The sequence below is a fragment of the Lampetra fluviatilis genome, chromosome 29 (genome assembly GCF_964198595.1).
Source record: "Lampetra fluviatilis chromosome 29, kcLamFluv1.1, whole genome shotgun sequence".
NCBI lineage: Eukaryota > Metazoa > Chordata > Hyperoartia > Petromyzontiformes > Petromyzontidae > Lampetra > Lampetra fluviatilis.
This window is the reverse complement of record NC_136303.1, coordinates 8,103,829-8,129,599: the sequence shown is the minus strand read 5'-3', so window position 1 is coordinate 8,129,599 and position 25,771 is coordinate 8,103,829. Positions and strand designations below refer to the sequence as shown.

At 43.8% G+C, this 25,771-nt stretch overlaps 1 protein-coding gene across 2 annotated transcripts; it reads right to left on the bottom strand.

Moving 5' to 3' along the window:
- Window positions 1-24,116, bottom strand: FLOT1 (flotillin 1). 2 transcript variants are annotated; one of them, XM_078870111.1, is made up of 13 exons: window positions 24,024-24,116; window positions 22,972-23,058; window positions 14,868-14,943; window positions 13,839-13,929; window positions 11,316-11,459; window positions 10,056-10,175; window positions 8,669-8,764; window positions 8,065-8,217; window positions 7,072-7,253; window positions 4,439-4,484; window positions 4,000-4,137; window positions 3,088-3,252; window positions 1-2,192 (listed from the first exon to the last, which is right to left on the bottom strand). In XM_078870111.1, exons 2-13 carry the CDS (start codon window positions 23,015-23,017, stop codon window positions 2,175-2,177), a joined length of 1,275 nt encoding a protein of 424 aa, XP_078726237.1. In that variant the 5' UTR covers window positions 23,018-23,058; window positions 24,024-24,116; the 3' UTR covers window positions 1-2,174. The 2 variants fall into 2 exon arrangements, with proteins under 2 accessions (XP_078726237.1, XP_078726238.1); XM_078870112.1 differs by lacking the exon at window positions 24,024-24,116 and adding an exon at window positions 23,724-23,742.
- Window positions 24,117-25,771: the final 1,655 nt, after the last annotated feature.

The window sequence follows — 25,771 nt, the reverse complement described above, 5'->3', positions numbered from 1 at the left end:
CACTTGTATAGTTTTTACTACAGGTTTACTTCAGCCACTACAAGACTTCAAAATACACAAAACACAATGCAAGCACTTGCATAATACAAAGCCTACGTGTTAAACTAAAAAAATACTACAAGTTCCACTAACATTTAAGCAAATACGTTTTAGTGATAGGGCACATATGGTTTAAGTCGGTTGGTGAACACCATATTTAGTCTAGTGTTAGCAAACACATGCATACAACCTTACGTGTTCAACACACAAACATGCAAATTTCATGGGACCTCCTCTGCCAGTACCAAAATATGAGAATATGATTTCCCCTTTTTTCTGGCAAACAAACAAGTGTTGAGACGTTAAAACACCAAACTGAAACAATACTTGTGGTCAGAATGCAAACAAAAAACTCACTGATAATATATGCATTGTCTTTGAAACTGATGGGTCCACACTAGGTGAAACTGATTAAAAAACAATGCATATATTATCAGAGTATGTATTGTGTTTGCATTTTGACCACAAGTCTCGTGGTTAATGCAGACATGATTCCTTATAAAAGGTTTCAGTTTGGTGTTTTAACATCTTAACACAGCTGTTTTGTCAGAAAAAAGGGGAAAATGTATTCTCAAACATGCAAATTGTTGCGGCTATGATATTTCTATTCCAGAGCTGCAAAACGCAGTTGATTTACTTGATGTTGCAGGCCTTAGGGTGGTGTCAAGTTTGCCAACACCACAATGTAGTCTACAAGTCATTTGAAATGCACAGGAAGCAGGCGGCGATTCATTTTCAACTTCCTGGCAACACCTGGTGCTTGAAACTGCTCCTTTGGCAAAAGACACAGAAGTAACGTTACAATCCTGCAGTCCATTGTTATTACCTTTAAATATGTGAGTATACTCAATCATGGCTATGTCTAAACACACAATGTTTAAGAAATCCACCTACTTATTACGAAGTTTAAATGATTAAAACAAAAACCACATTCTTGAGTTAAACTTGAATCGACTGACATTTCCAAATCAAGGTAAAAAGGTCATTATGCACAATTCAATTGATGCCACCGCACACTGCAATTACCTCCCTCAACGCTAGAGCATTCAGCTGTTACCAAGTATTACACCACCTGGACATAGGTTTCCTGATCACCCAATAAAAAAAAACCTCTGCAAGCCATTAAAACAGCAGCAAAGGGGCACAGAAACACAAAACACGCAGAAAATGACATCTTAAGACCTTATTTTTTAAAATATGAAGTAACAAATTTTGACAAAACCAATAATACTTATTCGGTCACGCGCCAGAGCTAAACTCGATTACAATTATGACGAGGTAAATGGCTAGCGTTACTGTTTATAACTCTCTTCTTCACGATTGTATAATTTCTTAAGCATCACGGGCGCCCTCCAGTGACCAAATAAAGCCACGCAATGATGGCGAGAATATGTCGGAAGGGCAAGTCTGAAATGGATGCGAGAAACAGATTTCTTAACATAACGCCAATTTTCTGAAAGAGCACAAATTCAATTCTACATCGTCCTCATTCACCTAACAAAACAGTAAATGCAACAAGTCATTTGATTCGTGTAGTGAGACAGAATGGCATTGAAAAGGAGAATGAAGCCACCTATCACCACATTAATTTGGCTGCAAATGTAGGATTAATAAATTATCTTTTAGCAGTAATAATTCACATTTATAATGCGCATTCCATCCTAAGATCCTAAAGCGCATACCGCCTTAGCACTACCTGGTGATGAAATATAGGCGATTTCTAAAAACAATGTCAATGCATACTCCATCACTTCAAAATCAACAAAGCACAATACGATTTTATCTGCCATTTGCTGCTTTTCTCCTGGCAAAGCTTCAATATAAAAAGCATATTACACATTTTGTTAGGGCTCTGCAATTATAAATTGTAAAAGGTTATAAAAGCCTTTCTGAGAAATTGTGGGTGTAATTATAATTATCCAACTAGCTGCACAGTTGATAAATGCCACGTTAAAACATAACAATCACATAGTCTGCAGTTATGTTTTATGACCATGTTTCTGGATTTTTTTTCTCACTTTCAAAAACCACAAATCTGGCTTCTGCACACCAATAAAGATGACCATAAAAGCTATGAGAGGTAACAGTGCTGTAGAACAAGCAGGTTATAGGACTTCTTTTTGATCCAGCTCCGCTCACTTAATTCTTGCAATCTGTAAAATAAACAGAGAAAGACTCGCATTTAGCTCTTAATTAGCACTAAACAGGTTGTTCATAGAATGCAATTGACGCATTTACAATGACAAACAACAGCTTGTCTGTATAAAGCATCTAAATCTCACACCGTATAATTACAAACGTGGGTTTTTTTTCTGGGTTCTCTCCGCTTTCCTCCCATGAAAATAAACACTCGTTAATTGGCTGAAAACATCTTGATACAAATAGGACGACAGAGCTCGTACAACTGTTGACACTGGCTCACCGCCTGGCTGCCTTCGAACTTGCATGTAGTTCCTCAACAATTATGAGAAGCAATTTGCATGAACGACGCTATATACAAACAATTATTATTTAAATATGTGTGGCTCGACAATTTTTTTGGGGGGGAGGGAAAGAAGGGTAGAATGCTACAGGCCGGAAAGGTAATTCAGACAGTATGGAAGAGAGCATATGGAAATCCTTCAAAAACAGAAAGTTATATGCATGCAAAAGGGTATTTAACAGTACCCATAACATTCATTATCTAAATGTATTCTGAAATGTAAAAACCATAAGATAATTTGGCTTTCACAACATATAAAAAAAAATAGGTGTATTAGAGGTTTTTCAGACACTTGTAACGTTAGCAAAAAAAATAAGTGTAAACATATATTCAACACTTGCACAAAATCCCTTTCTTCATACACAACACTTGCACACTGTTACGTGTTGGTATGCACTCATTAAAGGAAATGCTATTACGAGATAAAGTTGAGGCAAATTATCTCTTGCCACAATAATAACACATTGCTCGACTTTACATCCACCGTGCACAAAGAAACCCATTTCTGCAGATAGCACTGCCAGACATTGGCAAGATGCCGGAAGAAAATTCGGCGCGCTCCGAACCTGCGAGATTTTCACGCCGGTCAGTCTCTCCACGCTCTCGGGCAGCTTGCTCATGATGTCCAGCACCTCGCTCGTCAGCTTTGAGGCTCCCACCTCCCCACCACCGCTGGAAATCATCGTCACCTTCCTTGCCTTGCTCAGTGGCTGGCTCACCTCTGTGGCAATCTGCAGGCCATCGCCGAGTCGGAGGAAAAAAAAAAGATAAACATAATTAGCAACGCTGAAATGCCGATAAGAATAACAAACATTCCCTACTGCTGCTGCTATTCCTGGCAAAGAAACATCGTAATTTTTGGCAGCGAGGTAGAATGTCTATACTGTACTGGTAATACTCAAATGGTACAACCGTAAATCATTCCTTTATGTTATTGGTAAGGAAGTTGTAAAATAAATTCATAGTAACTATTATAAATGTGCACCCTCAGTTAAGTTGTAAATTATTATGGGATTTTCATAAAGCTATTCGGCCTAAAACATTTTAATACAAGCATGAATTTGATCTAGTATGTTATATTTAAGGTGTCACCAATGGGGAATTTACTACACGAGATCTCCGTGCGATCCTGAGTCAGTGTGTGTATGTACGTGTGCATGCGTGTGCGAGCAGTAGTGTAATAGTCAGCGTGCAGTGCTACGAACCTGACAACCTTAGTTCCAATTCTTGCTCAGGGCCAACGTCGGTGGAAAGCGATATCAGAAATGATCCTGTGCCTTGCTTTGGTCAACTCAGCCTTAAATAAGTAGCTGGTACTATGTGTGAACGTTAGCACTGGCTCTGGGCATGGTGCTGGCCATATCATCTAATTTGATATGCAAGCCTTAATAGGTTCTCATTAACCGCACTTGCCTTCCCCCCCCACCCCCAATAGCCAATGAAGGCTATACGGGGGAACTTTGTTTGTGGGAGAGAACCTTAGGCAATGTCTCCAGCAGCAGGTCGACCATGGCAGCCTCTTCATAGTCCTTGAAGGCCTGGGCCTTCTGCATCATCTGCTCTGCCTCAGCCTTGGCCTTGGCCTCAATGGCATAAGCCTCTGCCTCCCCCTTGATCTGTGCACACACACAACGTGACAGGGAGCAGAACACAATATGAAGACGTCAACCATCCACCAAAACAAGTGCTGCTGGCATGCTTAGTGCAGCTTGAGACAATGGAAGGGGTGGGCACACAATTTGCTGTTCAAATATTTACCAACACACACCCACACCAAATACACTGGGCACTAATTATTGCCTAAACGTATATAGGAATCTCAGAAATGATAAAAACGATGTGCAGTTATCTTTGCATATCTCAACTGTTTTATTAAAAGCACTGCACAAATGGTGAAGGAAATATGAAACCTCTTACCTTTATGGACTCAGCCTCTGCTTCCGCTTCCATTATCACGCGAGCTCTGCAAATAAATAATTCCCAAGGGTCATTAACACAAGCATGGTAGCAGGGATATGCATTGAACTGCCCATATAGGAGTCACCACTGTGATCTCTACATTGAGTCAAACTTAACATCTCTTAATGTTCGACGGCTTGTGCACCAGATCTTATTTATTCACGATGCACTTACAAAAAAATCCGCAGACTACCTGCTGGATCTCCTCTCTGTTTCGAAGAACAAATGTGGCCTAAGGTCTTCGCTCATTTACCAGCTTCACATTCCTTATTGCCGTACAAATACTGGAGGAAGGGCCTTTGCTATTGAGGCCCCCAGGGTCTGGAATGCTATTGCCAATAAACTGCAACTTGAAACACTACCTTTGAGATCTTCACTCAAACATGCTCTAGAGGAGTTGTACACCCCTAGCTGCCACTGCTATTCAGTGGCCTAAAATCAAATGTTTTCGTTCCGGATGACAGCTGCAACGTATGATCTTGTGTTTTGATTTAGTGTGCTGATCTTTAAAGGTGCATTTGAAAAATGTTGATACTCTTACTGATGCTCCTGCTGTGGTGGAGTCACTCATGCAGCCAGCTATGGCTACAGGGTTTGGTGCTACATGTTGTTTATGTCGTTTATTGTGAAATTTCGGTCAGTTCCTATGATCACTGTTACATTGCTTTTATGGCTTTATTTTGGCAATTTCGAAAAGTTTTTTTGGTTTGGCCATGTTTGTTTGTTGTTGTACGGAGTTAGAATGATGGCTTTAATCTAAGTTGTCTTCTGGTTGTTGTTGTTGTTTGACTTGCATCCCACTGGGATTTTTGCACAGCGTTAGTGTACGGTGCTATTTTTCTGGAAGACATGGCAGCTTTTTCCTGTATTTTTCTGTTTCAGCATAGTCACAGTCACTTTAAGATGTTTCCTTGTTCATGTTTTTGTTTTTTGTTTGTTGCGGTTTAACCCAATTCAAGAGCCGAATGGCTCACAGGGCTATACCAAATAAATGAAAAATGAAATGAAAAAAAACTTTCAGAATGGCTGACCTTTGTCACTTTTAACGCTCAATCAGCCCGTGGTGATGGACCGACGTTGAGATTTGATAAAAACTTGATACATGATACCAAGAGCTAAGAAAAAGTATTCGTGAACACAAATATTATCTAAATGAATCAAACACCCTTCAACAAAAAATACAAACTTAACCACTTACGGGACTGCCGACATATTCCACTAACACAATCGTTTGATCGACAATCAAGTAATACTGTATACAAAAAATTCATACGAGTAAAAAGTACCATCGTAGTACGTATAACCCATGTGAGTTTTAACATGCCAAATTATAATCTGCATTCCTTACACGTGAAGTGACAGAATCGGTCACGTAGCAGCATAGTGCTGGCTGCTGGCAGGGAAGGGGATCTGCAGCTTACAGCAGCCCTGACTGACAGCAGGCCACGTGATAGGCCAGAGAGGGGTCTAGGGGAAAGGTCACGGAAGGGGCACACCGAGAACCCGCTAGTAGGTTCCAGAAGGGGGCGTGGCCGGGGGTGGAGCCTGGCCAGGCTGACAGTATAAGAAGGGCCCCGGGAGGGGAGCTCGGGGCTGTCGTGTGGAGTGGGGGGGTCCCCGTCGTACTGCTGCTGGAGTCTTCACCGTCGTCTCAGTCGTCACCATCTCGGCGTCGCCAGTCAGGAAGTCTACCAGCTGTCTGGACTGGGAGCCGTAGTTACCAAGTGTTAACTGTTAAGGTGTGTAAATAAACAGAGTGCCTCCTACTCTTAGTGTATCTGAGTCAGTCACTACACATGCATGCAGATGGCCTTTTTAGTATATATTTTGGGGCACATTGGTATGTTAATTTCATTATCAAGCACAGCTTTACAAACATATTTCAACCTTGCCCACATCCCCTATTAATTGGATATGATTTGTTTTTATGAAGATAAATCATCTTCCATGGCATGTGAATCTTTAACATACACTGACAAAGAAAATGGACAAATGACGAAATGTGTGCAAAGAAGCGGTGCATGCTTGAAATGACACTCGGGATGAAGAACACACGTGGATGAGGAAACACAAAACATATTGACTCTTAAGAAAGGTAAGTGGACTTGGACAGGACACCTGAAATAGATGGCAGGTAATCAAGAACAAAAATGGAGTGGTAACCAGAGGATGGAGAGTGTCCAAAAGGATGTTGCACTGCAGAGATAGAGCAGTGAAATTAGCTCATGTGCAGGAGCTGGGCGGATTTAGCATGGCAAGACTGTGGCAAAGGCTTGGGGAAATCTTCATCCAGCAGTGGATAGATTACATTGAAATTTCGGGGCTGGTACTGTGCGAGAGAAACTGCTATGACTTACAATCACACAGGGCTGGTAGGGGTCATCAAAATACACACCCAGCCTCCTTCGTCTCTGCATTTGTGCTGCCGATACTATGCCAGGAATCCCAGTCAACCTAAACGAGGCCCCATATCATCCGAATACATTTGCGAATGAAGTGTGTCGCAAGCAATTAAATGCAGACTGGTGCAACTATACGTGTCGCGTGATAAACACCACGCAACCACTCTTCAAACACACGTACACACACACCTTCCTGCCTCAGCCAATTTCTCCAAACGATACTTCTCCGCCTCAGCCGGTTTCTTGATCTTGGCATCCAACTCCTTCTCGCGTCTCAGAATCTCCTGCTCCTGCACCAGGATCTGCTGGGTGCGCTCCACCACCAGGATCTGCATTTTCTCCTCTTCGATCTTCTGCTTGGTCTTTGCCACCTGCGATGGCACATGATGCAGTTCCAGAATTCATATCAAGCTAGCACGTAAATCATGCCTCTCTGCGCCTTGCTGCGCCTTCCTTTCCAATGTAAGAATGATTGATAACTTAAAAACTAAACTAACCACATTTTTAATTTACCAGAAAAGGCCCAAAGCTATATAGCTCTTTTCCAGAAGCGTCCTGGCTACAAATGAAAGCTCAGCGAAGAGGCTAATCATGTAAAAATGTATCACAGCCAAATATTCTAAACGCATGTTTCTAAATGTGGAGGGAAAACCCGGAGGAACCAGATAAAAATCCACGCGACCATGGAGAGCACATTCAAACTCCAAATACACGCATCAGGGTTGGGATCAAACCCAGGTCCTCCTGTATACAAGGCCAGGGAGTAAACATCTCGCCACCGCGGCGCATGCATGCCATCTTCAATAACATAACTTTGTCACAAATGTCTTTAAACCATGAAATTGTTGTCAATATTGTTAAGTTTCAAGTGCTGAAATTTTATGATCCAGCCCGGTGGCTCGGCGGTAGAACGAGCAGCTTGCAATCAGAAGGTTGCGAGTTCAAATCCTGGTGAGGTGCTGACTCAACATATTATCCTTTCCAGGTCGATAAAATTAATACCAACTTTTCGCCAAGTCAACAGCATTTGTCCTGTGGATTAAATCACCTCTGACATAAGATTGTGGTATGTCCACCATTGGCTCAGTGCTATAAACAGGAGAACAGCACTGCCTCAATGCTTATTGGGCAGAACTTTTAAAACAGTATTGTCTGTCTTCTTGGTTCTCTGTTCATACCCACCTGCAGCTGAAAAGCCAGGTCCGCCTGTGCCTTTTGGGTATTGACTTCCATGTCATAGGCAGCAGTCTTCAGCTCGAACTCGAGCTGAGCTTTGGCGATTTCAATCTCGTTCAGGTACTGGGCAGCCACTTTCTGCTCCACCGCCATGGCTTCCTGCAAGGGCCCATGGACGCGCGTGACTTGTGGCATATGCATGGTCAGTTATCAGTTATGGGCAACCATAAAAAAACCAACATGTTTTGCAGGAAGATGACGCACACACGCATTCATCACTACTATATAAAGACTCCCCCACGCCCCAAAACCAACTTGTGCCTTGACACGAATATCCCAACAAGTGCACACTCCCACAGTTTTAGCTTATTGCTCAGCAAGTAAACCATGACAAATGCCCATTTTGCAAGTCTTAAAAATGGACCAAGAATAACATTTTGTAATGAAAAACATGTACATTACATGATTAACAATGGTTACCGGTTGGCTACGTACGGCGCGAAAGAAGTTCAACATATGTACGCACATACGTACATACTGCAGCTTTCAATTCCCATTCCGTGGTTGTTTTCTAAGCTGCGCGTCTCTCTGGTAACGCGCTTCGACCCACCTTGATGCCGGCATCTCGCTTCATTTCTGCCTCTCCGATGCGTGCGTCTCGCTGCACCTGGGCTGTACGTGCTTTGCCCAGTGACTTGAGGTAGTCCTGTGTGCCATCACACAGGCAAGCACGTGTGCGCGTTTGTCACTCACGCAACTTTAAACCGCAAGTGTGGTATGAATCGGTGTTAACTATTTAATACATATAAAACAACTTGAGAATAATTAAACTTCACTCAAAATTATATTAGATTACTATAGAGAATAGGTAGGCCCAAATAGACTCTCTAGAGCAGTGGTTCTCAACCGGGGGGTAGATGGCGTTGTCCCAGGGGCAAAGTGAGGTGACTAATAAATGTGTGAAATTATATTATACACGAGAGTCATTGGTGAATGATCACGTATGAATCTACGAATATAAAATGACTACAGCATTTTAATCCATATGGTAACATAGAACGATATAAAAAAATACTTTTCTAAACTCAATGATCGTAAACAATATGGTTTCCAAGAGTAACCAGCGAGGGCGAACAAATTACGTCACGTGTGCAGAGCGTCCATTTAAAAAATATATTATTCGCTTGCAGTAACTAGCCAGTTAGGATACCTCACAAAATTGAGAATTGGTTCAAATATTGATGTTCATCAATTCACGAATTTATTCTCAGAACCATGTTGGGTCAGGCAAGGGGGTACTCGGTTAAACCAAAATTCAACAAGGGGTACAGGAGCCAAAAGAGGTTGATAACCACTGCTCTCGTTGTCCTGCTATTGGAGGCTGTTCCATCAGCATGAGCCAGAAATTGCAAAGCTGCACATTTACCTCGTTAAGCATCTCATTACATTTAAGGCAAAAAAATACAATAAAACTTAAATTAAATTCAACTGATATTACAATACTGTAAAACAGATCAGCTAATAGTAAATTATGTTTTTTACTGGAGTGAAATAAGCAAGGGATTAAAATAATGAAATAAACTCTATTACAGTTGAGTCACGCAATAAACATGCAAGAATGAGTAGATTAACATCAATTCTTACGCTCACGATACGTTCGTGGAATAATTTGCACGACAGTGTGTTATTTATGGTTCATGCAAAGCATGTGCGTTTCATTCCATTTGGGTTAATGGAGTTAAACTGAAACAACAAAAGAAAAGGAATTGTTCGAATAAATACAACAAAACTACATTTTACAAAAAATTTATTATTCTTCAATAAATGTGACTATTTACCAAATTGCTGTGGTAGGTTAAAACTTCATATGCCAAGTATGCATCGTAGTCAAAAGCTACAAAATGTACATAAGTGTTACGAACCAAAATTACTCAATGGACAGGAACCAGAGAGAGCGCATGTTTCAAGAACCCAGAAAGAAAATGCCGCACCCTTACCTCATCGTCACGGACATCCTTGAGAGTGTAGCTCACCACGCTGATGCCCATGTTGAGGAGATCAGAAGAAGCCACGCGGAACACCTCCTGGGAGAACTTCTTACGATCCTTGTAGATTTCCTAAAAGCAGGAGCCAGTTTAATAACACTGGTCAACACAAAAAACACATTTTTTTCTGGCCTGGACTTTTGCAGCTGTTTTAGACTAATTTCAGGGTGCTGATTCCAAATCTGATCTCAGATTTGCTCTATCACATCTCATTTTATGCTATCGGCATACCCCACTTTCATTGATTTTACCCGAAATTAACTGTCACTTATGATTGTAAGTTGTTGCGAGTCAGTGACTGCTTTAGTGTTAAAATATGGTGCTGTATTTTTAGGATAGTGTGTTTATAATATTATTTTATGTAGATATCCACATTTATTTAATATTTTTCTTCTGCAGTTTTTATTGAAAATGCAATATTTGATATCTCAAAAACCTGATGTGATAGACAAAAACTGATGCCAGATTTTGAATCAGCACCCCAAAATTACCTTACAACCGTTGGAATACGTTATGCCAGAAAAAGTGTGTTGACCAGTGTAATGCATCATGATGTGCACTCCAAATAAATTAAGACAGACAGGAGAAACACTTGCACAGAAGAATGCCAAATGAGAGGCCACACCATGAATGCGAGTCCCGTGCCCGCAATGCCGCGAAAAGTACGTGGAACAAAAAGAAGCCAGACTAAAAGGACAGACAGAATCAGCAAAGGAGTGACAGTCGACCTCGCAGATAACAACGGCGGTGGAACGGTGACGCAATTGGGACACGTCTCAAGACTATGGCAGATTACAGCTGCACAGCATCAGGAACAGAAAGATGGAGCAGAAACACGCAGGACAGCGTTTCGCGCTGCCGTGCATGGAAAATGTTCCCATTGTAAAAAAAAAAAATCCCCTCATCTGTCATTTTACCTAAATGGAAAACAGACATCTTACAATACAGCTCAGGTTCATGGTTGTTAATTAGAAATGGCAAAATGGCAGCTCAGGCTATTGATGCCTCACTGGCGGTTAGAAGAACCTAGTCCTTTATTAAAATTTGCACTTTGATATTTTATTCATGCATAATTTGAATAAGATAACGGATAATGGTGATTAATAAAGTCAGGGATTTATTTTTGGCATTAACTGCAGCTTTTAAAACACAGACACGAGTAACCTAGCCTGGTGACGATGAAGCTAGTCTCTTTAAGTGAAGTAAACCCACCTCCACGGTCATGTTGCCCATGATTGCACGCTGGTGTCCTTCCAGTGTCTCCAAAGCGATCTGGCTTATCTCCTCGTCCCCTTTCCCCAGAAACATCTGGCAAGCAGCTGCTAACATATCCTTGTTTTGTCCTTGTATCTTCACCTGCGAGCCAAGATACAACAGTTGTGACACAGTTGAACCCATTAAAGACACGTTATCACAGCTCGGGAATGGGCATCGTAAAGTGAAAAGCAGAAAAGAGCAATGTTTTTTCTGTTACAGATTTTTTTCAGTCCACGTGATGTCACCTGTTATGTATACCAATGCAAAATAATTTTGAGCTCATTAATGCCAAATGCTTACAATATCCTTAGGTGTACGTTTGTATGAACAAAGGCTGTTTTTGTTTCAAATAAGTTGCTGTTCAGTGATGCTTCTGCAACCGTTTAATCCACGAGTATTTTATGTTATAGGAGAAAGGAGATAAGGATAGCCTATAGCTTGTGTGTATAGACTGCATTGTTCCATTCCTGCAATGGCTCACAATTTAATTCAAGCAATTGCCCAGGTGTACTATCCATTGCAAAAATTAAGGCCTGATGATGTGGTAAAAGTAACCGTTTGTCAGGAGATGACAAGACAAAAAAACAATCTTAAAATTAACACTGTAAAATAACCATTTCAAAGCAGCCTAGACCCCCCCCCCCCATGTTAAGTTGATGCATTCTAATAAGCTTTGCCTGGTTAAAATTGGACAAATTGGTTAAAAAACAAGTAACCAAGATATAAAAACCCATCATTGCATGATATCACGAATGTCAAGAACATTAATAATATGTAATGAGTCACTAAAACGAAGTATTTTCTTCAAAAACATTCAATGGGTGCACTGGCTTGATTACTCATAAATAGGGGGACTATGGTAATACTTAAAAGAACCAGTGTCTGCATCGAATGTAAGCCCAAGTGAATGTCATGGCTAAATTAACTTCACACCAAAAACCTCTTAAATGGCTCTCTCCAAAACAAACTATGCCTCTAGGAGATGTTATAATCGCATCACTGGTGAAACGCTAAATGCTTTGAAAGCCCACACTGTGACTTTGCTCTTCGGGCAAAGCATTTGCTGAAACAGGCACCCCATACATACAAAGCCAAGGATCCCTTCTTTAAAAAGTAGGTGCAAGTGGTTTTAGAAAGCACCTATTAAGAATGGCACAACACATGAGAGCGGTGCGGTAAGCACCATGCTAAATTAACACTATATAGGCAAATAAAATATCCCTATGATCTTAATAGACTGATGGGAGTAAGTAATATTAGCGAACTCCTATTAACCATTTTCCGTTCCGAGATGTCTGAAAGTTGCAGGGTGGGTCCCCCGTTCACCTCTGAATCTGAGGAAGGCACAAGTGGCTCAGCTTAAATTGTATTTAGAGGGGCATAGCACCGTTGCTTTTAAAAACATTGTAATCACCACAGAGAAGTGTAGCAACACGACCGTACTCTATGATAGCTGGCAGCAAAACTTTACCAAACGCCCTCCCGCATGGCCATTTACTTCCGATTCCATTCAGAATCGATGCGATTCCGCTCAGAATCGATTCCGTTCTGATGACAATAATTGGAACGGAATCAGAAGAAAAAAACGGAACAAAGAAACGGGTAAGCTAAGCCAAGCCACTTATTTTAATGAGGGTGGTGTGGTCAGAACGATGCCCAACCACCTTTGTCTCCCTAATGTTTGCACATCACACCAGGTACTCATTTAAGGCCGAGTCTACCTATGCATGGCACTGATGTTAGATGTGTCCGAAACTGAAACTCAGGTCAATGGGATCGTAGCATAGTCTACGTTTCCCTCACTTTAAGCGGGTTTGTTTTGTGCGATTGTGTATATGTGGCTAACCTATTTGTACCCAAATTTAGCAATATGCGGTTTAAATGTACTTATATGCGGCCGGACAAGAACTTTATTGTATGTACTTTATGCGCTACTCGGCAGCCAGCCGTCTCATGAAGTGCATTCTGGGTTGGGTGACTGTGCGTTCTATGCTACGCAAATTTGTTTTGTGTGCTTTTTAGGAACTCATCTACCACATAAAGTGGGGGATACACTCTCCACTGAAGCACCGCTCAGCACATATACAAACAAAGACAACGATCCCCCGTATAGCCTTTAACATACTGTTCGGGCAAGTGCTGTTAGCGAGCACCTATGAAGGCCGGCTCGGCACACGAGGGGGTGGGTGGTCAGCACCATGCCCAGCTGCCTTTGTCTCCCTCATGGCGATGTTAACAAACAGCACCAGGTACTCTTTCGAGGCAGAGTCAAACTAGGGGAGGCTCAGGACCGGTTCAGATAATCGCCACTGGTGTTGGCCATGAGCGGGAATTGAACTCAGGTCATCGGGTTCGTAGCGCAACGCGCTAACCACGACCCTACCACTCCACCACACATACACAAGCAGCCATAGACACACATGCAACTGCTCCATTATCACATAAAAACCCTCATTGCACATTTAAATACTCAATTACCTGCGCTATTCCCGTCACCGAGATGGGCACGCCCTGTCGCGTGTAAACTTTCTCGCTCCTCACATTCAGAGTCATGGTGTTGAGAGAAATCCTGCAGAGGTGGACAAGGCAACACAGTTTAAATGAATTCATTTCAGGAATGTTGAATTGCCTTTTACCTCTTCCTGTGCAAAATGATTTTATTATTCCGGAACATTAGACATGAAGCTTATCGTTCAGATATAGTAAAGGTCTTCTGTCTTATAATGTGGCAGCAATATTCCCAAGTAAACTATGGAGATTAGCACGATGACATTTTCAGGGCTCAACTTGTCATGGAATATTTTTTTAAGCCCCAAGACCCTGCCCCCCTCCTGACAGCGATTCACCTTTCATCAACATCTCCTCGCCCACCAGTATCTACGTTAATCCTCTATTAATTACGCACCATTACATACACCACTCCTAAAAAAATACTATCAGTATAATAGTATTTTTTTTCTCCACTTCATCAAAGCACTCTGCTTTTGATTACTCTTCTCTAATACATTATCTGATCTGCACATTGACAACAGTTTTTAGAATTCATGTCTGGGAATATTTTTTCAGAGCTCAGCCCTAGACATTCTACTTAAAAAACAGATTTTACTTGCCAACCAGGTCGAGCACAATATGCACCATAACAATGGTGTGTGGTGCAATTTGTATAGCTTGCGATCCAAAACCAGCATAGGGATAGTTTAATTTGAATATTATCAAAATGGTGCCTCTTTCAATGCGCCTTTTGGAATCATGTTTAAGCTATTTTGCTTTCAGATTACAAACGCAGCTTTAGACACCTGTACAGCCTCAAATACCACATAATACATCAGAATTAATACTCTCTCAAATAACATGGATGTAATATTTCTCAACATAAAAGGCAAACGATAACAGCCTCGAAGAAAAAAATTCAGACAGCCAAAAAGCTAAATAGGATTTTATCGTTGTACGAGACTAATATAAGTTAACAATGAATGACGCAGCTGAAAATAAAATGTGAAATCTTACCTTTGCAATTGCTGGATGACTGGCCAAACAAAAACTCGGCCACCTGTAATGGTGATGGGAGGGGAACGGCCACAGCCTGGTGATAGCACAGCAAAAGCTCAATTAATCACATATGCCTGTTTAAACTGATGGTTCACCAAATTTTCCAAGTACCTAAAACTTTTCAATAAATAAACTAACCCTGCGTTTTAACTATGATATTATAAATAAGCTACTCTTTTTTTGCAGAGGTACTCGCCAGTCAGCTGTAGAGCATTTTAAGTTGATTGTAGAGAAACAGTCAGGACTACATACTGAAGCTTCCGTAAACAACAGATCTATGATAAGAGCACGGCAGATGGCTGTCGAAATTTTTCCGGATACATTAAGGATTATATTTCCGTCTATGACAGATGCCGGTTAATAGAGCATTCTAGATGGTAAAGTGCCAGATAACAAAGCTTTTCATAATAAACGTTTTTGGGTTAGATCGCGTTATTTATAAATGTGTCGTAACCCTCCACCACCCAACACGGCCAATCAGTAAAAAAGTGTCACGTTGACAAAAGACAAATAGTTCACTACTTTAGCCCACCGGTGTGTTGAAGAGTGAATCCACAACATTTACAATTTTTGAGCATGACGTTTCGCTGGTAATTACATCCAGCATCATCGGGCAACTTGCCGGAATAGCGAAGCCCTCACTTGCTTGCTCCCAGTCTTAAATAGAGCAGCAGGGTGACATCATCATTTAACTCATTCACAAAGCTTTTTGGTGTAGCATCACAAGAAATGAAACATGGCCTCAACAGTGTGAAGGGGACTGTATGTCAGAGTTATGGTTTGGGTACATGTATAGATACAGTGGATGCATAGGCATGGGAAACTGTACGGAGGAATATTCTGGAATGCACACGTTGAGTTGATTGAGAGAAGGTGGCCTGTCCATGTGGGGACACTAACTGCTCGAGGGCAGGGCCTACAAAGGGTATATAAAAGGGAGCCAGAACTCAGTTTGGGGCGCAAAACTGAAGAGAGACGACCAAAATGGGGTGCAGCTGGGCTGGGTTCAATGGAGCTGTACCAACTATCTACACCGAAATAAAGACTTACCCTTGTTAAAATGGATGCCTCCAAGCGACTCCTTTACACTGGTGGCAGCGGTGGGATGTCATCTTTGACATCCCGACAAAGAACCCGAAGAGGAGCTGAACAAGAAGAGAAGGCGCCATCCCTAAGCACCCCAGGACCCCGAGACTCGGATACCAGCGGGAGCCGGGCCCCGCTGGCTGCCACGTTCTCGGAAGAACCCGAGATAGCTCAATTGGAGAGCTCAGATGAAGGGTGAAGACACAGCTGGCAGAGAAAATAGATCGCCTCACCTTGTCGATCGATCGGCTCATAACGAGGATCGTCGACGAGAGAACTGGGCCGGGTCGACGAGGTGCAGTATGGGCAGCCACCGCCCTCGCAATGCAGCAGACTGACAGTCTAGAGAGCCGGAACATTCGCTGCTCCTTGCGGGCGGCGAGCTGACATCGACGGGTTGGAGCAGCTGCTGCTCTTTGTAGCGAGGAAAGCGGGGATTTGACCAAGCTGTACAGCAGGGGTCCCCGACTGTACCGCAGACTGCCGCCGCACCACCCGAGCCACCGCCGCCGCAGACCCATCGGAGCGAGTACAAAGGCTTGGCCCAATCAAAGAGTTTGCGGCCACCAGAGGCAACTGGGTGGCCTTCATCAAGCACTTCAAAGCGGCTATCAGGGTCAGCGGGTTGGAATGAAGAAGAGGCCCTCCGAGCACTGCCCACGGTGCTCAATGGTGGGGCTCCGACGGCCTTCTGCACCATCCCGGAGGCTCAGCGCGCCACGCTACAACAGGCCTATGAAGAGATCGCGGAAATTTTCTGCCCGCTATCCAGCGCCAGGCAACGGTTCTCAAACCGGCGGCGGGAAGAGAACAAGCCGCCGATGGCCTTCCATAGCGCCCTCGTGACAAATCGCTAAGGTGACGTTCCCCAGAATGGACGAGGCGGCCAGAGACGCGCTGGTGGCGGAGAAGATACGGGGCCTCCTCCAAAGAAGCGGAATCGTACTGCCCATCGCGCCGGAGAGCGACCCGACTTCGCTGTGGTTCACGAGATGCCTCCGGGCACATGATGAGGCAAAAGCACCGATCCTCATGGCGGCGCAGATAACGGAGACGACGGAGAATGGAGGAACCCGGGAATCTACGGAACAATCGGGAACAACATCGACCACCGGACCCAAAGTGGCCAGGGATCTTCAGGCTACCTTGGGGGAGATGGCGTAGCCATTCGCGAGTTCACCAACCCAAGGTGCAATCTACAGGTGCAGTGACCATGGAGGGGCCGGGGAGGAGCAATGAAGCGACCGGAGATCAAATGCTACCCAGGCGTGGTTCATCCACTCGAAGCGTTGGGGCGCCGCCTCACCAAGCAGCTGGAGATACTTTGCTACAAATTGTTTTGTTGTGTTTAAAATGTTTTAAATATGATTCCTTCAACGTGAACTGTATAATGAAGATAACATTTTAAGTGGTTTATATTAGAAACCGCTGTAAGTCTGATTTGTGCCTCGGGCGGCTGTGAAGGCGTACGAGTGAGAGATATCCCTTAATTATTTGTGATTAGCTTAGCATTTTAGCCACGCCATTTGAGACCCATTCAGTGCAGTGAAAAAGGTGCCCATGGCTGTAATTACAACGCTAGGTTGCACTGTACAAATATAGCAGGTCATGGCCTACACGCTCTAGGCTTTTGGCAGTGTCAAAGGAGTTGTGCAGTGTGGACTTGAGGGTCATGGGGACAGCATTTGAGTGGTTTGTGTTTTCGTTTCGTATTGTTTATAAATGCCTACCGTTAGTAAAAGCCAGTTATATCACTTTGACGGAAAGGCCAATAACATGACGAGGTTTTTCTTAATTAGAACACCATCTTTTCAGAGGTCACTCACAATAGCCGCATCTAGTGGAAATGTCCCGAGCCGCCACTGCAAGCTACCGCTGCGGGAAACCGGGCCATATCACAAGAGGATGCAAGGGTGAAGTCGACCGGCACAAGCAAGCTATCTCCGACCACCGACGCAGGACTTCCCAAGAAAAAATCAGGCCAGTCGCGATACCACGGGCACTCGGCCAGATGATGCACACACCTCATCATCAAAACCCTCATTACCATCATCACCAGCACCCCACTTGGTCGCGGCGATCCGGTGCGGCACAACGGGACATAATTGTCCGACGTCTAAAACTAAATGGAAAAGTTTAGCAAGAAGGGTTGTAGCAGCAGCCACAGGGACGTCCGTGTTAGCAGGAGCGGTAGGAGGAAATCCTGTAAGGGTGTTAGTGGATACGGAAGCCTCGGTCACAATCATATCCACGCTCGTGTTTGAAATGTTACCGTCGGCTAGCCGTCGCTTAGAGCCGGTGTACAGTAAATTTGTCGCAGCAAAAGGCGGCTGATACAGACTGAATGGATCCGCTTACAAAAGGAGGATGTCTCTCTGGAGTCCCTTGCCGCACAGGCAGCCGAAACAGCCAAGAATATACAGCCAGGAGCGCCATTTTACAAATGGCGATTGTTGATGAAATGGGACCCTTAACTGCAGCGTCGCTGCTTGGTGGTACCCACTCTCCTGTGCCACCAGTTGTTGTCAGAGGTGCACGCTGAACAGCTTATGCAACTGGGTCACCGAAAAACACTATGTACGTTGCAATCTCGTTATTATTGACAAAGGATGTACGGGATTCGGCAAATCGATGACAAGAGTGTGTGAAGAGCAAACCTCCTTCCCAACCTGGACAACCTCCCCTACAATCAATTTCAGTATCAAGGGTGAACGAGTTGGTTGCGCGAGACACTCTTGGTCCGTTCCCAAAAACGCCTAGAGATAATAAATATTTACTGGTTGGGATGGAAAATTGTACTCCATGGCCCATGAGATGGTCTCTACCAGACCAGACGGCTGCATCTATATCATAAACCTTTCGCCACGGATATGCCTTGTACAAAAACCCCCCTGACAAACTGCTCACAGACGAAGGTCGAAATTTTTCCGCTAAATTACTGCATGATGTATGCAAAATTATGGGCGCAAAGAAAATGTGAACATCGCTATACCACCTCCAGTCCAATGGACAGGTGGAACGGCTCAACCGCACGCTGTCTGCGATGCTGTGTCATGCCATAGCGGACAAACTGAGACTTGCACATCCCAGGAGTCTTAGGGGGTTATTGGAAAGCACCGCACGTGTCGACCGGGCACTACCCCTTCTTTTTGATGTACGGGAGAGACGCAGAGCCAACAATTGAAGACCAACTTGTGGGTCTCCTGGCTAAATCTGTCACGTGGCCGGCTTCCCTCAGATTGCCACTGGAGAGGCTGCAGGAAGCTCGGGAGGTCACAATCGAGGAATCGGGTAGATCGTAATCAGCAAAGGAACGCGTGCGAAATATAAAGGAAACGCCAGTGCCATTTGAAAGGGGGCATTCTAACCTGGTTACACTGTCCCCAGGTCCGTGTGGGCACATCGGCAAAATTGCACTGTCCCTGGCAAGGTCCTGTTGAGATCATCCAAATTCTCTGCCCGCAAAGTGTACGCATCTAGATGGGCAACCGGCGATGGGTGGTCCACCCGAGTCACTTGAAACCATATAGGGGAACCATTGACACAAACGATCACCCAGGTTCATAAAGGCTGAGCCCAGTGGTGTCGCGACAAAAGCCGTGGGGGAAAAAGGTCTACCCCAGCAAAGTACTGCTTCCGCACTTTCAACCCCACTTTTCAGGTACGACCTTTATGAAGACGAAGAGGAAGTGGGCAACGGAGGGAGTCATCCAAGCACACGCGAGAGAGCAGTACCGGGGCGAGCGTGTCGTTCGATCGCGCGCTGATGGACTGAGATCTGGAGCGACAGTTGAGCTGCTGTACCAGTGGTTGTGTGTTGTGATGTAAATGGATGCTCCCCTTTAATCGCCGTACTAGGGGATAACCTGCATTAACCATGTCTGCAAAAATCAGGGGCCATTGTTGGTCATGACGCCATTCTCTCCATTTTGCAGGGGCCTGTGTTCAGCGTTGACCAACAACTATGTAAAATAATCCCATACTCCCAGATGATATCCTCTTGTGAAACTCGTACCTCAAACGTCAGAGAGAATATACTTCTCCCTTATGAAATCCTATTGACTAAGTTGTTCCGCTAAGGTTATTATATACATCCCCGAGTGTAAGATAGTTGTAAAGCCAGGACAGTTATGTTTTTCATCGGGGGGGGAGTGGGGAGGGTGTAGGGGACTATATCGGAGTTATGGTTGGGGTACACGTTGAGAGTGAACGCGTAGGCGTGGGAAACTGTACGGAGGAATATTCGGGAATGCACACGTTGAGTTGATTGCAAGCAGGTAGCCTATCCACGTGGGGACACGAGCTGATTGAGGGCGAGGCCTACAGAGGGTACATAAAACGGTGCCCGAACTCAGTTCGGGGCGCAAGGCTGGGACAAGACTGAAGAGAGGCGACCAAGGCAGGGTGCAGATGGGCTGGGTTCAACGGAGCTGTAGCGACGACGATCTACACCGAAGGGACTCCTTTACAAGTGTATACTTAAGGGAGCTAACAGTTCCCTAATGACTACCTTTAAAAAACAAACATCAGCCGGTGGCCTCAGTGTAATCATAGCCACTTTAAATACCCATTTCTGCCTGTTTGAGGATCCAGTTTTGTATTACTTAATCAAAGATGTGTTTGTGTTTTTGGTTTTAAAGTGTAATGTGCTGCCAAAGTCATGTAGCTAAAACATCAAGAATATTTCACGTACAAAAACTATTTGATTAAAGACTATAATGAAATCCATGATTGAGAACACGCGCTATCAAAAGTCTGATGAATATAGAAGCACTAAGGAGGGTTAAAACGACCATCTTCAAACATTTCTTGTTTATTGCTGGAAATGTTATTTCAGATTATGAGTCTTAAAAGGAACTGCTGCAAAACCCAATTATAATGGGTGTACATTTTTGGCCCAAGAGGCTTGCATTGCAATATTGTTTTTGCAATGGCGTAAGCCAGCGTGTAAACCACTACAGCCTCATCGAACTTCCAACGTCATTAAATAAACAAAATAATTGGCCGATTACAAATGCAGTGCTCCTACTTTACTGTGAGGGATACGCAGCACTGACATTAATGAAGTACAGTAGTGTTTTCTGGACGATGTCATGTTTTTTACAGTTTGCGTTCATGTTACTTTGTGTATTCAGAGCCAGGCTTTGTGACTTGAATAAAAAGAACACTAATTACATTTTGATACCACTGTGGTTTGTTAGAAAATGCTAAGGTACATCAGGGTCAATGCATATCATAAAAAAACATCTGGCATGTGACATTTTTCATAGTAAGCAGACATTTGAAAGCAAATCCAATTTCAAATCCAATACATACAAGTTATATTAAAAAATGCAATTCTGTGGATGCGTTTATTTTGCAGAATTAGCGTATCCACGCGACACTATTGCATTTGTGCCTTTCATGATTAGTAAACGTTAAACAAATTCTGAAAGGCAAATTCTGAAACAGTGCATGAGAACACAACTTTAATTTTACAAGGTACTAAGCAAACAATTGTTTAAAATCTCACAAAATGTTCAACCTGATTTAAGAAAAGGGCCATCTGGAATGGCGAATAAACCACATTTCCTAATTAACGACAATCAAGCTGATCATCTACTCATATAACACACGAAACATTACCCCGCAAAAATAACGACCAATGCAGTTTACAACAAATGTGAAAAACTAGGCCACCTCTTGTCGGGTCACTCTTGCATACTAAATTTACGCCCCGGAATGCACCAATTAAAATAAAACAAGAGCTGTAAACACTGAAATAAATGCCATCTTGTGACATGAAAAATTTACATTAAAATGGCCACATGGGCGACTATACTTATCTATGACTTAAAACTTTCGTTACTGCAGGAATTCATATTCTATGAACATAAGGCAGATGTGAAACACGGTAGGACCAATACTTCTGCCGTGGTTGATCATTATTTTAATGCGGCTGGCTCACACGAAATTGATTTCTCTAAGACGATGGTACATTGCAAGCCTACTGGCTATCAACAAAGATTCGTTCATGAAGCCATTCATATATACAGACACAGAGACAATTTCAACCGAGAGGATGGTTATAGACTCCGCAATCATTGGAAAAATGTCATCAACCACTTTGGGTCATGACTTGATTTGTGTTATCTTGTCAACCTCCACCGTCAGTAGTGTGGGTGTATGGAGGAGGTGCAATGCTTTGATTGGTGTAGACCTACTACCGGCGTCAGAGCCTTCAGCCTACATTAACTTTAGCTGCCCCGCCCATCTCTAAAACCTTTATAAACAGCTCACCCTCAGAGGCTTCCCTGTTCCTGATGACGACCGCTTGTGTTGCGATCGAAACGTCATATTTTTATTCACTTTATTTTTATTATTTTATTGTTATTTTTTCGATCTACGTGACTTTACCGAAATAACCTTAGAATATACTTATCTAATGCATTCAGCGTGCTCCATCACTGTGGTATATTTTAAGAACTCGCGTACAGACACCCCCTGATTGCATTCCTGTTGCTGTACACAATTTTCTCTCCACGGTCGTAAAGATGACCTCTTGTTAAAGGTGTCGTAACATCAATACCTGCATGTTGGCATATCTGCTACAAAAAGTTAAGAATTGCAATAAAAATGTTAGAAGTTTGTCTTAAATTGAAAACTTAATTTCTTTAGAACTGTTCTTTGTGTTTAGTTTGTTGTCGATCACACGATTCGCTACGCACGGTGCAAACGTTCAATGATTTAAGAAATGGAGAATGATTAAGCAAAAGCATTCCAAACCTCGTTACTCCATGGACACTCAAGGCCTGCAAAGTCTTCCAACTCAACCAAATCTCCCCAGATGTTATGTATGTTGACCTTGTTTCGCACCGTACGTAGCCAACCGTGCTAATGATAGATCAGACTACACCAAGCAGTGATTAGTGCAAATGAAAACAACGAATGACAAGGGACAGGTAATAAGACCGTCTATGGGAGGCCACGCCCTTACCAGACACCACCATTGCCTCATTGGGACCGCACGTGTAGAAACCCATTGTTCAGAGGCCGATTCACTCCCACGTGAAGACAAGCGACTCTGGAAATATATGGACACACGGAAGAATACGCAACACCTGTTACATAAGGTACATAACCTTGCTAATCCACTGTGGAAAGGCCCTCTTGAACGTTGCTTAAATGCTGGTTCGTGAAGGCGAGAGAGCAGAGTAAACCATGGATTTTGATGCACAGACTTATGCTGCCCACAGCGTTGTCCCACACAGCCTGCAATAATCGATTCATTACATGGTGTGGTCGCCCATCGAAATCACTACCCAGTAAACATTAAAAAGGTTGGGAGTAACGTTGGTTGCTGGGATGTGGTTGAAAGCGTTGGTGCAACGGTTCCACGTTTAATGGGTATCCAGGCGTGAACTAGCTTAGCTTACACGAGACCTTATGATTTACTTGACAAGAATCAACACAATTCGTCAATATCACAGCATGACAAGGAAAATATTAAAACAGCCGACGTTTTGAGCAACGGACCCTTCAAAGTACATACATTATTCAGAGGATGTTACATGACAATGTTTTTATACGGATACGTTTAATTTGAAACGTCGCAATTTACTTAAACCTGTTGGCTGTTATCACGAACTAATTAACTAAACGTAGACATCATCAGCCATGTTCAATCCACTGCTAGATGAAGGCCTTCCCGAGCCGCCGCCAATGACCATACGATGCATAATAATCCACCTCAGCTTCTGCAAATGTCATGTTTTTTTACGTGATCGCTCCATCTCTTCGGTAATATCCTTTCCTAAATGTACTTTTGTTTAATTTCCCAAATGCCAGGCTAAAAAAATAAACCCTCGTACACGCGCAACGCGCAAGGCGACAGATCTGCCTCAAAATGTACGACCTATTGCAAGCCGCAAACAGGGTCATTTCAGCAAATGTAATGCAAAACAAGTGGCGTTGCTAAACTGATGCCGTGCTTCGCAGCAAAATTACAGAAAATTATCGCGAATTATTTGCGAAACACCGCGGACTTACCGTGCCCGCTGCAAGCAAACAAAAACGATTCGAATAACGTAGAGCGCACTGGGAGTCGCCTTATTGTTCCTAACCCGATTGGCTTATCGCGCACACGTGGGTAAGAGTTGGGCCAATCAGCGCGACGGGCACGAGCGCGGCGCTTAAGCGGTTTAGGAAATGTGATTACCGGGGTGTGTCCGCCGTGACGTCACGTGAACGCTAATGCGCATGCGCGGGGCTCTTCCTATTATCCGCGTTCCTTCCTATTATCCGTGACGTCACGTGAACTCCAATGCGCATGCGCGGGGCTCTTCCTATTATCCGCGATCCTTCCTATTATCCGCGATCCTGCGCCAATTCGTAAAATTCTTGCTATTGCAGTATTTTTAATCGCTAATATGAGGTGTGATGTCTATAGCACGACATGCACACATTACTGCGGAGGGAGCTGCTGGTAGGAACGTTGGATTGCTCGGTCAATGGCCAGGGTCAACGGCGGCGTGGTGTATTCCGCAAATATGCCCGACTGTGAGGGCGGGCACAAGCCGGCGTGAGTAGGTTAAACGTTGAGTTTTATAAGGGTACCACGGTGTGACCAGCCCCTCCCCACTCAGCCCCTCCCCACCCAGCCCCTCCCCACCCTCCCCCACTCAGCCCCTCCCCACCCCACCCTCCCCACCCAGCCCCTCCCCACCCTCCCCCACTCAGCCCCACCCCACCCTCCCCACCCAGCCCCTCCCCACCTTCCCCACCCAGCCCCTCCCCACCCTCCCCATCCAGCCCCACTCTGCCCACCCAGCCCCTCCTCACCCAGCCCCTCCCCACCCAGCCCCTCCCCACCCAAACCCACCCTCCCCACCCAGCCCCACCCTCCCTCCCCACCCAGCCTCTCCCTGCACGACGGACGGACACAATAATCCCGTGGGCTTGTGTAACCAGGACGTTCCTACCAGTACAATTTTAAGTGTATTTTACACATTCCATCAGCTACGCGGCCTTTCTGGGATTCCAACAGCTGCTAGAACATGATAAGCCACTTCATTGCGCTATCATTTGTGGCCAGGTTGCTTGTGCAAAAATAAGCTCAGCGGGATGCACCTGGTAAAATAAAAGAAATAGTTGAGTTCTGTGTACTTTTAAGTGATTTGTTTACCTTTCCTATATTTTGCACTCCAATCGTGTTTTTTTTTCTGGACAGATGTGAAAAATAGCTTTATAGCTCATCGGATTCCTCCAGTACAGTATAAATAAACAGGAGAACGTCTAAGGAAATTATGGACATCGCTTGATAAAGCTGGTTGTAATCACCAGCGAAAAGTTGATCTCGAATTGCAAATGTTGTGGGGTTTACGCTCTCCAACCAACCGGTGTGCTGAACTAGTAACGAATTTACTAATAGGGTTTTTCCCCTTTTTTCTGGCAACAAAACTGACACCTTTTGAAATGAATCATTCTTACATTAACCACAATACCTGCAGTCAAATGCAAACAAAAGACAATACTCTGATGTTTGCATTTGACTGCAGGTATTGTGGTTAATGTAAGCATGATTCCTTTCAAAAGGTGTCAGTTTTGTTGCCAGAAAAAAGGGGGAAACCCCTATTAGTATATTTTGGTACTGGCAAAGGAGATCCCATGATGTAGTAACGAATTGCCACGTTTTGTTGACGTGACACAAACACTTGAGCTATCATTACTGATTGGCTGTCGGGTGGTGGCGGATTTAACGACACATTATTTTTTTATACGCGATTTAAACCCAAACC